At 34.7% G+C, this 17,095-nt stretch overlaps 4 protein-coding genes across 5 annotated transcripts in view; 1 reads left to right on the forward strand and 3 right to left on the reverse strand.

The window, feature by feature from the left end:
• Positions 1-312: 312 nt before the first annotated feature.
• Positions 313-1,994, reverse strand: LOC137002838 (double-headed protease inhibitor, submandibular gland-like). Its single transcript, XM_067362789.1, has 8 exons — positions 1,917-1,994; positions 1,536-1,555; positions 1,352-1,461; positions 1,215-1,272; positions 935-1,044; positions 800-857; positions 531-640; positions 313-448 (listed from the first exon to the last, which is right to left on the reverse strand). The coding sequence occupies exons 1-8, from the start codon at positions 1,954-1,956 to the stop codon at positions 367-369; spliced, it is 588 nt and encodes a 195-aa protein (XP_067218890.1). The 5' UTR covers positions 1,957-1,994; the 3' UTR covers positions 313-366.
• Positions 1,995-3,198: 1,204 nt separating this feature from the next.
• LOC137002920 (ovoinhibitor-like) lies at positions 3,199-7,538 on the reverse strand. 2 transcript variants are annotated; one of them, XM_067362909.1, is made up of 12 exons: positions 6,376-7,536; positions 5,969-5,994; positions 5,774-5,883; positions 5,634-5,691; positions 5,189-5,292; positions 5,043-5,100; positions 4,793-4,902; positions 4,626-4,683; positions 4,364-4,467; positions 4,204-4,261; positions 3,925-4,034; positions 3,199-3,844 (listed from the first exon to the last, which is right to left on the reverse strand). In XM_067362909.1, the coding sequence occupies exons 1-12, from the start codon at positions 6,413-6,415 to the stop codon at positions 3,772-3,774; spliced, it is 909 nt and encodes a 302-aa protein (XP_067219010.1). In that variant the 5' UTR covers positions 6,416-7,536; the 3' UTR covers positions 3,199-3,771. The 2 variants fall into 2 exon arrangements, with proteins under 2 accessions (XP_067219010.1, XP_067219091.1); XM_067362990.1 differs by lacking the exons at positions 5,634-5,691; positions 5,774-5,883 and having other exon boundaries at positions 6,376-7,538.
• A 1,333-nt stretch (positions 7,539-8,871) lies between these two features.
• LOC137019445 (trypsin inhibitor ClTI-1-like) lies at positions 8,872-9,713 on the reverse strand. The gene is made up of 4 exons (XM_067384908.1): positions 9,557-9,713; positions 9,339-9,379; positions 9,145-9,254; positions 8,872-9,061 (listed from the first exon to the last, which is right to left on the reverse strand). Exons 1-4 carry the CDS (start codon positions 9,591-9,593, stop codon positions 9,016-9,018), a joined length of 234 nt encoding a protein of 77 aa, XP_067241009.1. The 5' UTR covers positions 9,594-9,713; the 3' UTR covers positions 8,872-9,015.
• A 390-nt stretch (positions 9,714-10,103) lies between these two features.
• Positions 10,104-17,095, forward strand: part of uvssa (UV-stimulated scaffold protein A) — a 35,844-nt gene continuing 28,852 nt past the window's right edge. The window contains exons 1-4 of the mRNA XM_067384897.1: positions 10,104-10,118; positions 10,415-10,535; positions 11,971-12,301; positions 12,600-12,720. Of these exons, the coding sequence (XP_067240998.1) occupies positions 10,426-10,535; positions 11,971-12,301; positions 12,600-12,720 (562 nt within the window). The 5' untranslated portion in view covers positions 10,104-10,118; positions 10,415-10,425. The remainder of the gene's footprint in view (positions 10,119-10,414; positions 10,536-11,970; positions 12,302-12,599; positions 12,721-17,095) is intronic.

The raw sequence follows: 17,095 nt of genomic DNA on the forward strand, positions 1-17,095 counted from the left end.
GGACATCGGTGAAGATTCTGCTTTAAATACGACCCTTTATTAATAAACCTGAGAATCTTATAGTACTACACTGTCTTTATATCTGCTTGATCATTCTCCGTCAGCGCCCGTTTCCAACTGATGACTTTGAGTCTACCTGAATGAATCTAACAGGGTGTCAAAAGCTCACACACCCTTAATGATATTCTGCTCTCTAGATATGATCCGTGTGAATCCTTCAAAGTAAATCTTCACCTATTTTATCTCATCTTTCCAAGATTCAAGCGAGAAAACGGAACAGCTTCAATATGCAGCATTTATTCAAGAATTAAACCGTTACACATTCAGATTATAATGAATGAGACAATAATGCTGACTAAAGGTCTGTCAAGCTCCATTCCGGTCTGCTGGCCTGACACAGCGATTACATTCGCCTTGCTTCTGGATTAAGATTTCAGTCTTTGATGTCCTAAAAGAAAGAGATTAAAGATTGAAGTTTGAAAGTGACTGGAATCCGCATTTAAACCCGCAGTACTTTGATTTAAACTCACCTGTTGGCAGCACACAGCAGGCATTCATTGCTGTATGTTTTTCCATCAGATCCACACACGGGTTTATAGATTTTTGTGCATATGTTAGATGAGTAACGCTTGCAGTTAGGCTGGGAAAAAAAAAAAAATAAATAATAATAATAACATTATATGCAAATGGAGGGAATTCCATAAGTTACACATTCAGGTTATAATGAATGAAACACAAGTATAATAATGCAGACTAAAGGTCTGTCAAGCTGAATTATGGTGTCATTCCTGTGTTACACCTGTTGAGGTTGATCACATTCACCTTGCTTCTGGATTAAGATTTTAGTCTTTGAGCCCCTAAAGAAAGATTAAAGATTGAAGTTTGAAAGGGACTAATCCATTTATAAACCTAAAGCATTTGGTTTTAAACTCACCTGATGGCAGCACACAGCAAGCATTCATTGTCATAGGTTTTTCCATCAGATCCACACACTGGTGCATAGATCTCTGGGCATCCTTTAGACGGGTAACGCTTGCAGTCAGGCTGGTCACATTTAAAAAAATTATATATATATATATATATGCATATATGCTAATAGAGGGAAGTAATTCTACAATTGTTTCACATTCAGATTATAATGAATGAAACATGAGCACAATAATGCTGAGTAAAGGTCTGTCAAGCTGAATTATGGGGTCATTCCTGTGTCACACCTGTTGAGGTCGATCACATTCGCCTTGCTTCACGATAATGACTTTAGGCTTTGATGCCCTTTATAAAAGAAAAAGAAATTTAAAAAAAATTAAAAAGCGAAGATGAAGTGAACCTACAGGACTTGGTTTAAACTCACTGGTTGGCAACATTCAGTTCGCATTCATTGCCGTATGTTTTTCCATCAGATCCACACACGGGTTTATATATCGTTGGGCAAATGATAGGAGAGTTAGGCTCGCCTTTAGGCTGGTCACATGAAAAAACAAAATTAGGTTATTTGCAAATGGAGGAAAGTAATTCTACAGTATAAATTTACTCACCGCTGCATCAGATACGGCCACTGTTTGTGTCAAGAAGGAAAAACAAGGATTAAAAGTTTATCATGATATGGCAAGAGGAAATAACTTGTTTTGCCCATACAATGAAAGTAAAATGGGGTCCATTTTTTTATTTATCATTTTATTTTTTTAAATATGTGAACCATCCCTTAAGTCACACTTAAATGTCTGAATGTGACTTAAAACTTACACGTTTTTCATTTGTCCTACTTTAGCAAAGGTGAATTAAGACTTTATCAAAACAATAAAACTCTTCATTATGAAGCAACACTATCAGCATCAGTGTATATTGCAGATTCTCATGTGACAAATTAACAATATCCTAATATCAGTTTTAGTGAATGAAAAAATGATATTACTCACCTAGGACACAGAGAAGGACGATGACTCCACGTGCAAACATTGTTCCTGACTTGAGAGTGAACTCACTAAAACTGACAATATTCATCACACACACAGAAGGAGGTTTAATAAGCAGCTTGAGTTTAATAGATTAATTTGGCTGTTAGGTGTGTATAATGTTGATTGATTGATTGATTGATTGTTTGATTATGATCACCTGAAGATTTATAGCGTTTTGTATATAACCTTTGAGAACAAGTGAATTGTTACACTGATGTTTGCACTGTTTAAATTTAATAAAAATGCTTTTAGATTGCAGATATTTTTTCACATCTTTACTGACACATAAGTCTCGGCACCTAATTAACTTGGTGAGTGCTTTGAATGTTGTGTGTGATTAAATGAATAATCACTTGAGTTGTATGAAGTCCATCATGAGTAAAATATACAGTTTAATCTCTGATTCTGCCAAATTATTCAGTTCCTGTAAAAATCCTCAACTGTTTTCTTCAGCGCTTCTTCAAAGAAAATGTTCTGTACAAAGTACAAATACGTTACACATATTATCAAATATTTTTTGCACATTTATCTGTCATGTCCAATCCAAGGCTGTTCATGTAATGATCTGTAATGATCTGCAACCATTTGCATGAGGCACTAATAATAAAATGTACAAAATAGGGTCTGAAAATGTAAAAAATGTAAACTTTGATCATCAACCTCAGTTTGTATTTTCGGTTCATTGAGGTTTACTGTTTTTGTAGTCCTGTTGGACTTGAGAATACTGATACCAGTACAATCATTACTGAGGGATTTCTTCATAACATTGCCATGAAAATGTGAAAATAAATGTTAGCCTTGAACTTGGACAGGATTTTTGCATCTTTGATAAATTATATTTTTATTTGAAGACTTGACATAATTGTTAAAGGGACTTTAATTCCCCTTTCACAAGATGTAATATCAGTCTCTGGTGTCTCCAGAATGTGTCTGTGAAGTTTCAGCTCAAAATCCCCCACAGATCATTTATTATAGCTTGTCAAATTTGCCCCTATTTGGGTGTGAGCAAAAACTCTACAACAGCTCTTTTCTTTTGCCTGTTCTTGTGTAAGACTCCCTTGTGTAACGTCTTTAGACACACCTAGACAAAACAAAAACTAGGCCTTTAACGCACTTACACACTCGAATATCTAACCTCTCTTATTATAATTCTTAATATGCCATATATGGTAGGTGTTGATCTTTGAGCACTGTGATTGGACGGCCTGGACATCATGGATGATTCTGCTATAAATATTCCATTCACATTTATTTGTATAGCGCTTTTCACGACACATATCATTTCAGCTTTACAGAGAATGAATGTCAACATTACAATTTAAAGAATGCAGTTAGCAAATAATGTAGGCAATTAATTTACAATCACTGTTAGCAGTTTAACTGGAGGTAGAAGCAATGAGCTCCTGAAAAAATGAATTGCATACTAACAATAATTAGGATATATAGAATGACCCTTCTTCATGAATAAACCTGAGAATCTTATAGTACTACACTGTCTTTATATCTGCTTGATCATTCTCCGTCAGCGCCCGTTTCCAACTGATGACTTTGAGTCTACCTGAAAATGAATCTAACAGGGTGTCAAAAGCTCACACACCCTTAATGATATTCTGCTCTCTAGATATGATCCGTGTGAATCCTTCAAAGTAAATCTTCACCTATTTGATCTCGTCTTTCCAAGATTCAAGGGAGAAAACAGAACAGCTTCAATATGCAGCATTTATTCAAGAATTAAACCGTTACACATTCAGATTATAATAAATGAAACAGGAGTACAATAATGCTGACTAAATGTCTGTTAAGTTGAATTATTATGTCATTCCTGTGTCACTCCTAGAGGTTGATCACATTCGCCTTGCTTCTGGATTAAGATTTTAGTCTTTGATGCCCTAAAGAGAGAGATTAAGGATTAAACTTTGAAAGTGACTGTAATCCATTTATAAACCTAAAGTATTTTGTTTAAACTCACTTGTTGGCAGCACACAGTTCACATTCATTGCCGTATGTTTTTCCATCAGATCCACACACGGGTGAATAGTTCAGTGGGCATATGTTAGACGGGTAACGCTTGCAGTCAGGCTGGTCACACAAAAAAAAAACAAAAAAAAAAGATACATTGAGTTATTTACAAACTGAGGGAAGTAATTCTACAATTGTTACACATTCAGGTTAATAAATGAAACATGAGCACAATAATGCTGAGTAAAGGTCTGTCAAGCTGAATTATGGTGTCATTCCCGTGTCACACCTGTAGAGGTCGATCACATTCGCCTTGCTTCACGATAACGATTTTGGTCTTTAACGCCCTTAAAAAAAAAAAAAAAAAAAAAAAGGAGATATTAAAGTGAAGATTAAAGTTTCAAAGTGACTAATCCATTTTTAACCTGCAGTACTTTGTTTAAACTCACTGGTTGGCAGCATTCAGCGCGCATTCATTGCTGTATGTTTTTCCATCAGATCCACACACGGGTTTATATATCGTTGGGCAAATGATAGGAGAGTTCTTGGTAGGCTGGTCAAAAAAATGAAAATAACAGAGAGTTATTTGCAAATGGAGGGAAGTAATTCTACAGCCGTTACACATTCAGATTATAATGAATGAAACATGAGCACAATAATGCTGAGTAAAGGTCTGTCAAGCTGAATTATGGGGTCATTCCTGTGTCACACCTGTAGAGATTGATCACATTCACCTTTCTTCACGATTAAGATTTTAGTCTTTGATGCCCTAAAAAAAAAAAAAAAAAAAAAAAAATGAGAGAGAGAGAGATCATGGATTAAAGTTTGAAAGTGACTATAATCCATTTTTAAACCTACAGTACTTGGTTTAAACTCACTCATTGGCAACACACAGTTCACATTCATTGCTGTATGTTTTTCCATCAGATCCACACACAGGTTCATAGATCCTTGGGCACATTTTAGATGGATTAGGCTTGCAGTTAGGCTGATCACATAAAAAGAAAACATTGAGTTATTTGAACATGGAAGGAAGTAATTCTACAGCCGCATTCAGGTTATGATGAATGAAACATGAGTACAATAATGCTGAGTAAAGGTCTGTCAAGTTCCATTCCTGTGTCACACCTGTTGAGGTTGAGCACATTCGCCTTCCTTCAGGATAACGATTTTAGTCTTTGATGCCCTTAAAAAAAACCAAAGATATATTAAAGTGAAGATTAAAGTTTGAAAGGGATTCGTTTATAAAGCTACAGTATTTTGTTTAAACTCACTGGTTGGCAGCATTCAGCGCACATTCATTGCCGTATGTTTTTCCATCAGATCCACACACGGGTTTATAGATCATTGGGCACATGATAGGTGAGGGCTTGGTAGGCTGTTCACATAAAAAGAAAACATTGAGTCCATTTCCCACAATTCCTCATTTAGGAACCAATCATGCACTCACACCTGTTTCCCCATCAGTGACCCTTTATAAGCTGCACTGCCTTGACCATTGCCTGTATTTTTGGATTACTCGTTTTCCTTGCCTTCCTGTTACCATTTGCTGGTGATCAACCTACTGCCTGTTTGCCTACGCTCTTATGAACAAAGCCTGGGCATGTATCTCCAACTCCGTTGTCCCACTCCCCATCCATTACAGAATGAGACATGAGCACAATAATGCTGACGTAAAGGTTTGTCAAGCTGAATTATGGTGTCATTCCTGTGTCACACCTGTTGAGGTTGATCACATTCGCCTTCCTTCTGGATTAAGATTTTAGTCTTTGACCCCCTAAAAGAGAGAGATTAAAGTAAAGCTTAAAAGTGATTATAAACTACACTTTTTATTAAAATGTACTTTGTTTTAAACTCACTGGTTGGCAACACACAGGTAGCATTCATTGCTGTATGTTTTTCCATCAGATCCACATACAGGTTTATAGATCTTTATGCATATTTTAGATGCATTAGGCTTGCAGTTAGGCTGGTAAAAAAAATACACATAAAACATAATATTGAGTTATTTGAACATGAAGGGAAGTAATTTTACAGTGTATATATTTACTCACTGCTCTCACTCCATCAGATACGGCCACTGTTTGTGTCAAGAAGGAAAAAACAAGGATTAAAGTTCATCAAGGCAAGAGGAAATAACTTACACACTAACTTCTTGTTTTGCCCATACAATGAAAGTCTAATATTGTTTTGTTGGACAAAAACACTAAGTCATTTACTTTTGTGAACCATCCCTTAAATCACACTTAATGTCTGAACATGACATAAATTACACATTTTTCATTTGCCCTACTTTAGCAAAGGTGAATTAAGACTTTGAAGAAGGTGCAGACTTTATCGAAACAATAAAACTCTTCATTATGAAGCAAAACTATCAGTGTATATTGCAGGTTCTCATGTGACAAATTAACAATATCCTAATATCAGTTGTTTTTGTAAATGAAATCATGATATTACTCACCTAGGACACAGAGAAGGACGATGACTCCACGTGCAAACATTGTTCCTGACTTGAGAGTGAACTCACTAAAACTGGCAATATGATCAGTGATGAAATGATCCGCCTATTTATATCAGTACTGTATCCACCTCTTAATATGGGAGCGGACCGTCCATCCCACTGATTCATCACACACACAAAGGGAGGTTTAATAAGCACCTTGAGTTTGATAGATTTATTTAATTTGGCTGTTAGGCGTGTATAATGTTGATTGATTGATTGATTGTTTGATTATGATCACCTGAAGATTTATAGCGTTTTGTATATAACCTTTGAGAACAAGTGAATTGTTACACTGATGTTTGCACTGTTTAAATTTAATAAAAATGCTTTTAGATTGCAGATATTTTTTCACATCTTTACTGAAACATAAGTCTCGGCACTTAATTAACTTGGTGAGTGCTTTGAATGTTGTGTGTGATTAAATGAATAATCACTTGAGTTGTATGAAGTCCATCATGAGTAAAATATACAGTTTAATCTCTGATTCTGCCAAATTATTCAGTTCCTGTAAAAATCCTCAACTGTTTTCTTCAGCGCTTCTTCAAAGAAAATGTTCTGTACAAAGTACAAATACGTTACACATATTATCAAATATTTTTTGCACATTTATCTGTCTTGTCCAATCCAAGGCTGTTCATGTAATGACTTGTTTTAAAAGAATAATATGCTGCATAAATATCTGCAACCATTTGCATGAGGCACTAATAATAAAATGTACAAAATAGAGCCTGAAAATATAAAAAATTTAAACTTTGATCATCAACCTCAGTTTGTATTTTCGGTTCATTGAGGTTTACTGTTTTTGTAGTCCTGTTGGACTTGAGAATACTGATACCAGTACAATCATTACTGAGGGATTTCTTCATAACATTGCCATGAAAATGTGAAAATAAATGTTAGCCTTGAACTTGGACAGGATTTTTGCATCTGGTCTGACTTGGTAAATTATATTTTTATTTGAAGACTTGACATAATTGATAAAGGGGACCTTTAATGCCTCTTTTCACAAGATGTAATATCAGTCTCTGGTGTCTCCAGAATGTGTCTGCGAAGTTTCAGCTCAAAATCCCCCACAGATCATTTATTATAGCAAATTTGCCCCTATTTGGGTGTGAGCAAAAACACGCCGTTTTTGTGTGTGTCCCTTTAAATGCAAATGAGCTGTGCTCCCGCCCCCTTTCCAGAAGAGGGCGGAGCTTTAACAGCTCAACAACAACAAAGCTGGAGAATCTCACGCAGCCAAAATGAGGAAAGTGTTCAGCCTTACATTGTTCAAACCGGAGTCGACACTGATGGAGAGACTCAGGAAGAAGTTACAACTTTTAGACGTTTCTGAATGGTTAGTGGATAAATTGATGTAGTTGCTGTGGAGTTGATTCAACTCATCCACTAGCATATGTGCCGTCATGTTCATCTTTTGTGTTGAATTGACCCTCGTTTGGCGTAAAATGACGGCATGTCAACAACACTCGACTACAACAACTCTTCCTCTTCTCTAAAGCAGCCCAACATGGCCCCGCCCCCTTTGTTGTGTGTTCTCGGGGGCGGGGTTTATGTAAATGTTAAGGTTTGTGATGTCACAAAACCCTAAGTTCTTTAAACAAAGAATTCTTTAAAAGAAAATATCTCCTTTGCACTGATCTTTGAGCGTCGTAACCTGCAGATGTTGTTTATGCTCAAACAGCAACATTACACACTAACTAAAGCTAAAAAAGTGAAATCATAAGGAGCCCGTTACATTATACAGTTTTATAATATTTTTACGTAAGAAGACATGAAACAGTCCTCAAGTTCAACTCAGACTCACTATTTCATGGAATCAGCAGTATTTGATGTACTTTAGTGATTATGAGTTGTGATCACCTTGAAGTTATATAGAAGTATGAAAACTTATAAGAAAAATACTTTTTGTCTTACAGCCATAGGCCATCAAAAGTCTGTAAAAGAAGTTTGTTGTAAAAAATTAGGGTATATGAATTCTGTAGACTACAGAACGAATCGTTCATTCTCTGGACATTTGCTTGCCTTCATCAGAGACGTAATTGTGATTGGCCCGTGCAGTGGGAGTAATGTTGACCATTTATACAGTGTGATGTTGTAACGGCTTGGCATCATTTCAAAAGTTGTGCAATTTGAGTTTGACTACATGATTTGAAAAGTACTCTTTTTCAGTCACTCAAAGGCTCTACAAGTCAAATTAGACAGTTAAAAAGATCAAACTCGGACTGTTTTGTGGTGAAAGTCACATCAATCCATCACCCATTTCTCTCTGAAGCAAAACGTACACATGTACAATGTTCAGATTACCACACTGAATAAGGGCTCGCTGTCCAAGCTAGAGTTCACTCGATTCTAGTGTCACAATTGATAGTTTTAATACTCCTTTGCATCTATTTTGATGTTTGACAGATTAAGCTGATATTTAAACTCAAGACAAAAAGTACAAGGCAAAGATTTGCTACATAAAGGATTTATTTAAGAATTAGAGCAATTTTAAAAAGGACAACACTTCATCTCATCATTAAAAACATTAAAAAACGCAGCACATGGTTCTGGTCTTCATGTCAGAAACCAAATAAACGAGTGGATTGATTCTCCTCAGCATTCTCCCATCCTGGAAATCAGCGTGTTCACCTTGTTCTCCCTACGACAAGACAACCAAACAACAAGATTTCAATAAGACACCATGAGCGTTCAAAGCGAAACATTAGAAACTGATCTACGCACATGTTATCCAGACACAGCATGCACTCGTTTGGGTAAGTGGCTCCATCAGTTCCACACACAGGGTTATATTCCCGGGTACACATGGGAAGGGAGTATTCAGAGCATTTTGGCTGTCAAGAGAAGCAGATAAAATACATTAAATGCAAGTAGTGGTTAAATAAGTTACAGTTAATAGGTTATAATCATCAACCCACCACTATAGAGCCATCAGGGATCACAGCTGCACTTGCCAAGGCTGTTTAGAAGAACATAAAGATGAAACAAACACAAAAACTACTAACCACGTGATATGAAGTGCATGCTTTATAATCCATATGGTTTGAACTTACAAGTAAGGATTAAAGATTAAAAAATATCGTCGTTTTTGTTACAAAACATGCTCAAAACATCAAACTTATGATTATAAACTCACCTGCCAAGCAGACCACTAGAAGAATCCGTCCCAACATGATTGTTTGTTTACAGCGATGTGTTGACTATCTAATCAATCACTTTCAGGTGTGGTGAGAGTCTTTTATTGCTGTTTTTATTACCGTTTATTACTCCCACCCACACAGAAGTTAAACATTTACAAAGTGCGTCACACTCGAATCCTACTACGCCCAAGGCTTGGCTTTTGAATATTCATGAAGCTGCACGACCTTCCGCCTCACTGATTGGCTGGGTGTCAGCGTGACGAATAACATGAAGCAATGTCAAAAATAATAAGCGATTCGCTTGTAACTGTAATACGCACACACATACACAACTGAAATTAATACTAATAATTAATAAATATTATAAAAATATATTATTTGTAGTTTTATACTAGAGTGCGACTTTTATTCTGAAAATGGCGGACTCCTCACTGCTGTATCTTTGTTTACATTCGCACTAAAGAGATGAGTGCACTTCATTCCCACATGGAAATATACATTTTATACAAAAACAGTAATTAATAAAGCGTTTTTCAATTACAGACGGTGGATGAGGAGGTATGTATTGTGTCTTTTGTCTTATCTAACGTAGAAAAGATACACTTCAGATAGTCAGAAGCTCTCTATCACTATTAAACTGTATGATCTATCTATCTATCTATCTATCTATCTATCTATCTATCTATCTATCTATCTATCTATCTATCTATCTATCTATCTATCTATCTATCTATCTATCTTTGTATGTATGTATGTATGTATCTATCTAAACAGCAGTTGCATAACAGAAGTAACAGTGAGTAATGATGACATAGAGGAGAAACTATTTAATCATCTGTTCATTCTGTTTTAAGGTTATGACACGATGGACCAAACAATGCGGGATAAGCTCTCACAACTGGTTGAGGAGTTGACAACCTCTGGAGAACCACAGCTGAATCAAGACAAAATGAAGGAAGTGAAGAAAATTTGCAAGTACGATGGAGAGTGTTGTTGTTTTGTTCATAAACTTACACACAAATGTACATTATCACAGTACAATGCTGGTTAGTTAAGTAGTATTTGTCACCAGCTCTGCCCAAAGTCCCTTTTACTGATTGTCGAGTCACAGGATGATTGACTGACCTTGCCCAGCATTTATTTATCAGGTTATTTATCAGTTGTGATGATACACACTGTACATTTATAAACAAGTAGTTTGGTATGTGCCTGTGTCAGGGTTCCTAAGCAGTATAGAATTCAATTTGAGTAATTTCCAGGTCTGGAAAAGTATGGGAAAAAGAAAGCAGAGTATGGAAAAATAATTGCCCCTAATTAGTTTTCTATAATAGAAAATTAAGAATTTGTCATACAGGAAGTGTGTTTTCATGGCAGCTGTTTAGTAATTCTTTAGTGATTGTCAAACATGACTGAATTAATTCATTATGCAAAAAAGCAGGTTAGAAGCGTGTTTTGGGTTTCTTCTCACAATATTCTTAGGACCGCATTACAGACCCTTTAAAAGGACCTTTGCAAAAATATACGGACTTATATGTGTACGCATGAGAAACCATTAGATTTAACATATAGGACAATGCACACAGCCGTATTGCGTCATCAGCCCATTTCGTGTCATGGTTTCTCTGCCGCCAATGAGGGTGTGTTAAAGCAGAACTAAGGCCTTGAAATATAATGCACTGCCCAAACAAAAGCCACATTTTTAACACTTTTTTACAGTACCTGTCATTTTTATAGACCTTTGAACTTGCCAAATAGGACAATGCACACGGCCGTATTGTGCCATGAGCCCATTTCACGTCATGATTTCTCCACCATCACAGAGGATGTGTTAAATTGGACATTAGGCCACGATATAAGAGGTACTACCCTAAGAAAAGACACATTTTGAGCAAATAGATCTCTATTAATTCATGCACTTCAATGCTCTTGTTTTCTTCATAGTAAGATGGCAGTGACGCACCAAGGAAATAGGTTATAATATATATATAAAACTAGAAGTTGTAATGCATAAAATTCCTGTGTGCATGTGAATAGTTTCTCCAAAAAGTTTCTTGCGTGCATGCAAAAGTCTGTTTATTTTTTATTGATTTATTTATTTTAATTTAAGGGGCTCTGTATATTGTCACTTTGAGAAAATCATCGAAAAAAAACCCTGAGAAAATAAAAATATTTACAGATGACTGTACTATATGCCAAATATAAAGCTGAAAATAATGCTGTATGAGCCATTTATGTTAAATATGGCCTGAAAATGTACAAAGAGGTTTGGAAATTTGAGTTATAGATTATAGAAAAATTATAAAATTATAGAAATTTGAAGTGGAAAATGTGTAGGAACTCTACTGTGTGCTTGTATAGTGTTTTTGTGTCCATAATATGTGTTAAATCCCTCTTCTTTTCCTGACCACAGAGTTTCCAATGACTACATCGATCATTTCTACCACTTGATCATGACCCAGCTGAACCAAGAGCACGCAGAGATCCGTCTCTCCGCCTTCCAGATGGTCGGCGAGATCTTCAGCCGGTCGCATCACTTCAGAGGTCTTCTCATCATGAACTTCCAGGAGTTCCTGGAGCTTACAGTCGAGACCGACGCCGAGCAGCCGCTGCCTCCACCCAAAGAGGTGGCGAGAAAACTCAGGACGCTTGCCATTCAGACAGTTCAGTCATGGCACGCCACGTATGGAGAGGCGTATAAGAAACTGTCACTGGGATATCACTTTCTTAAGCAGATTAAAAAGGTATTCATCTGGCTGCACCTCTTACAGTGTTTAACGACATCAGTTTGCACCCTGGAACACGTCACTGTTGTTATGTAATTAATAACTAATATAGAGCTGTATAATCATAGGTAATGAACAATTGAAGAAGAAATAGTATTTTATTTAATTTTTACTTGCATATTGATTTTTTATGAAGAATCAAGACTACGAGCTTCAGATTATGCGACTTATTTTCATGCATTGATCTTATGGCAAGTCTTAATATCGGTTAAAGTGACTTGTAACAAAAACACATTGCATTGTGTCTTTCTCTCAGGTAGATTTTCAGGATGTTGAAGCAAGAACGCTGGCTGAGAGAAAGAGACACGAGGAGAAGCAGAAGAGACTGGAAAGAATTTACAAAGAGAAGCTTGAAAAGGCCAAACAGGAGATGGAAGGTAAACATTGTTATGTTCACAAACGGCAGCTCTACTGACAAAAAAATAAAGGCTCCAACCAGGGTTTAGAACCTTTTCACATTTTAATAATCTAAAGAACCTTTTTCCAATGCAAAGATTATATGGATTCTAAAGGTTCTTCATGGGATCATTGATGCAAATTAAGAACCTTTATTTCTAAGAGTGTAGAAAAAGTTTCATTTCTGACATACTGAGGCAATACTGACATGCTAATGAGACTGAAGACCTGCAGTTGACTTGACAAGCAGGTCAGCAGTAGGATGGAAGTATTAGTTAATAACGTCAGTGATACAGCTGTGATAAGTCAACACAGTGAACTCTATGTTTGAACAGTTCGCTGCTGAGGACATGCAGTTCTCCTGATAATTTGGCCAGGTTTTGTCCCAAGTCTATGGAAGAAATGTTAAAAGACAATCTATAGATAATAACTTGTTACCTTTTAAACATGGAAACAAATGAATGTAAAATTAACAAAATACATGGCAACTAAAATAATTATTTTTATCATTATTTCTTGACATTATTGACATTTTTAATGCAATTTTTTGGCCGTTCATTTACATGACAACAGCGTTTTGGAGGCCTGAAAATTTAAACATTAATTTCAAAGTGCAGGTTTTTGAAAAAAAAAACTTCGATATAATACCCAACTTAAATATCACGATACCGATACTTAAATGATACTATGGCAAAAACCTAAAACAGCAGGAAAAGTAAATAAATAACACATATGACAGAACTTCTTTCTTCACCAGTGTGCAGCTGATAATTCTGGATTTGAGCTTCATTGCCATGAAGTTAGTTACATTTAATATAATTTTTAATGTTTATTATTTTCATGCTCAATAAAATTGTAAATTATTTGCTGCTATGCTTTTTTATACATTTAGGTGTTTTTGACAGTAAGATTATTATTAAAAAATTATATTACTGTAAATAATTAAAGCAATATTATTAAAGCATAAATTGGTTTAAAATAACTGTATATACCCTTCACATATTTATGTATTTTTAAATTAATTTTATTTTTTGCAACCAGATATCACTTACTAAACTTAGACTCAACAATACACCTCTTTGCGGAGTTCTGCTTGCACGAGTAAAATAAATAAATAACACTCATTTAATGTTTGAGAATATAAATATATCGCTGGTATCACATTCACTAACCTGCCGCTGTTTAAACTACAAAAAAAACAAATTTGTGAAAACAGTGGCAAGGCAATTTTATTGAAATTAAGTGCTTTAATGGAATGCATAAGAAATAAAAATAACAATAAAAATAGAGAATACCACTATCTGGTTAGAAGAGTCGTCATGCACATGTGTGTTACGTGTTCAGTCTATAAGCGCATAGTGACATCGCCATCTACTGGCCTGACAGCAGAATACAGTGTTTTTAGTCATTTCGTGGATCTGTGTGAACGGGGATCATTTTGACAACATTGTTGTCTGTACGCGAAAAAAACTAACAAAGGAAAAACATTTCCATTTTTAGTACATTTTTGTTGTGTAAACGTACTCTAAACCTTAAACGGTCTATATGTAGGATTCAGAAACCCTTGTTATTAGTGACACCGGTGGTCGTTAAGTGAACTGCAGCTAGCAACTTAATGTGATTCTCTGATCCCAATATACTCACATCAAAAATCTTATTTGTTCTTCGTTTAGAACTAAAAGGAAGTTGAAAATACATATGCAGCGATATACTGTTAACGAACATCCCGACGCCGTCCACACTCCTGAGAATGACGTTTAGATGAATATAAGCTGCACGCTTTCCTCTCAATAACAAAATAAACACAACAAAAATGAGAAAACAGCAGTTCAGAAAGCATGTGATCACAGTGATGTGAATGTGTTTGCACAAGCTCTGTGATTCACCGGCATCATGTCGACACATGAGGTCATTAAAATTACATGATAGTTTGATCATAAAGTATATTTGAAACGATGAATGAATCCCTTTTCTTTGGCTGACACATTGACATTACAGTACAGAATGGCCCTTTCGGCTTTATCCTGAACATTGTATAAGCATTCATTCGTTTCATGTGTCATTGAACAGGAGAGGCTCTCGGGAGCGTAAACGTCACATCACATAAAAATCTTTCATAGGCAAACTAGGAAGGTCTAGTTTTTTTAAGTTTAGTTACAAGCTGTTCACACATTGGCAATAGAAAAAAACAATGAATACATGAAAATTCATACATATAACCCCTTTAAGGGCAATGTGTTCACACTGTTAAATAACATTACAGTCAGTGAGCCAATCGGCTTGTTGTCCAAAATGTTGTCACATGCTCGCTGAGTAATTAACTTCAGGTTCCTGGAAGTGGAACTACTGCTCCCTGATAAAGATCTGGCTTGCTGATGACATCATAACACTGAAGCATCTGCGTTGCCATGTTTGTATTTCCACACATTCTTGATAGTAAAGTAAATATTACTCATCCAGTCTCTGTTTTTGTATCGGAAGTCTGGCTGTGCAACAGAATTTCACACATGTAAACAGTTGTTTATGTAAAACAGGAATTTATGTTCAGCAAGTTACAGTATCGACCATCAGATCAGCTGACAGACGAGAAATCGCATCATATATATTAGAAATAACAGTATGTTCATTCTGAAAAAAAGTCCTATACAGTATTACAGGCTGATATTATAGCATTTGTTATACCACTTTCTGGGATTTAAAAAGATATTTAAATAATATGCACATAAACTTTGTGTACATTTTAAATTCCATTACCTGTATTACTTTAAGTCTAAGGTTACATTAAAGCATTTTTAATTTTTTTACTGCAAATGTTAAGCTTTCACAGCTCCACCAAGAATCAATATTAATCAATATCAGTATTGTTAAGCAAAGCATTTTTATGATGGTTAAACATTGAGGGACAGTTTCCAGGACATGCTGTGAAATAAATAAACCATATCCTGGAAAAGGTAATCTTAGATATAATACTGTAAAAAATGCCTAAATATTTACCTCAATAAATCAATCATTTTCATTAATAACTTCTCGACTACAAAGACTTGGCCCAAAAGTAGTTATTGACTTGCTTGAAATGTAAAATGTAGGTCAATTAGTATATTTACAGTTTTTTTACAATCACCCTGTCACTTATTATCCCAAACATAGACATAAACTTTCCACGTTTTCCTGTAGTATTCTCTCTACTAGTAGTTTTAAAATGATGTATTTATGTGTACAATAAGGAAAAATGTATCATTGTACTACAATATTTAATGATTTATTTTTTTCTACTCTGAGAAAATTGTTTTATTCTGTTGGTACCCTTGAAAAGGTTTTTAATCAAGATAATCCAATTTTAGTTTCAGATTTTTTGGAAAATTGGGTCTTTAAATATATTATTTAGTTTCTATTTTAAATTTTAATAATTCAAGTATGGTTTTCACCATGAAAATTACGGAAGAGGATTAGGGCCAAGCAATAATAAAAAAAAAAAAAACATCTCGAGATTAAAGTTGTTAAATTTTGAGAAAAAAGTCATTAAATTTCAAGAAAAAAGTCGAGAAAAAATGTTGAGAAAAAAATCGTTAAATTACGAGAAAAAAACTCGTTAAATTTAGAGAAAAAAGTTGAGATAAAATGTTGAGAATAAAGTCATTAAATTACGAGAAAAAAGTCAATAAATTATGAGAACAAATTCGTTAAATTATGAGAAAAATGTTAAATTTCGAGAAAAAAGTCGAGATAAAATGTTGAGAATAAACTCGCTAAATTATGAGAAAAAAACTCGTTAAATTTAGAGAAAAAAGTCGAGATAAAATGTTGAGAATAAAGTCATTAAATTACAAGAAAAAAGTTGTTAAATTACGAGAACAAATTAGTTAAATTATGAGAAAAATGTCGTTAAATTTCGAGAAAAAAGTCGAGATAAAATGTTGAGAACAAAGTCATTAAATTACGAGAACAAATTCGATAAATTTAGAGAAAAAAGTCGAGATAAAATGTTGAGAATAAAGTCATTAAATTACAAGAAAAAAGTTGTTAAATTACGAGAACAAATTAGTTAAATTATGAGAAAAATGTTGTTAAATTTCGAGAAAAAAGTCGAGATAAAATGTTGAGAATAAACTCACTAAATTACGAGAAAAAAACTTGTTAAATTTAGAGACAAAAGTCAAGATAAAATGTTGAGAATAAAGTCATTAAATTACAAGAAAAAAGTTGTTAAATTACGAAAAAAATTCGTTAAATTATGAGAAAAATGTTGTTAAATTTCGAGAAAGTCAAGATAAAATGTTGAGAATAAACTCGCTAAATTACGAGAAAAAAACTCGTTAAATTTAGAGAAAAAAGTCGAGATAAAATGTTGAGAATAAA

This window comes from Chanodichthys erythropterus, chromosome 1 (genome assembly GCF_024489055.1).
Source record: "Chanodichthys erythropterus isolate Z2021 chromosome 1, ASM2448905v1, whole genome shotgun sequence".
In the NCBI taxonomy this organism is placed as follows: Eukaryota; Metazoa; Chordata; class Actinopteri; order Cypriniformes; family Xenocyprididae; genus Chanodichthys; species Chanodichthys erythropterus.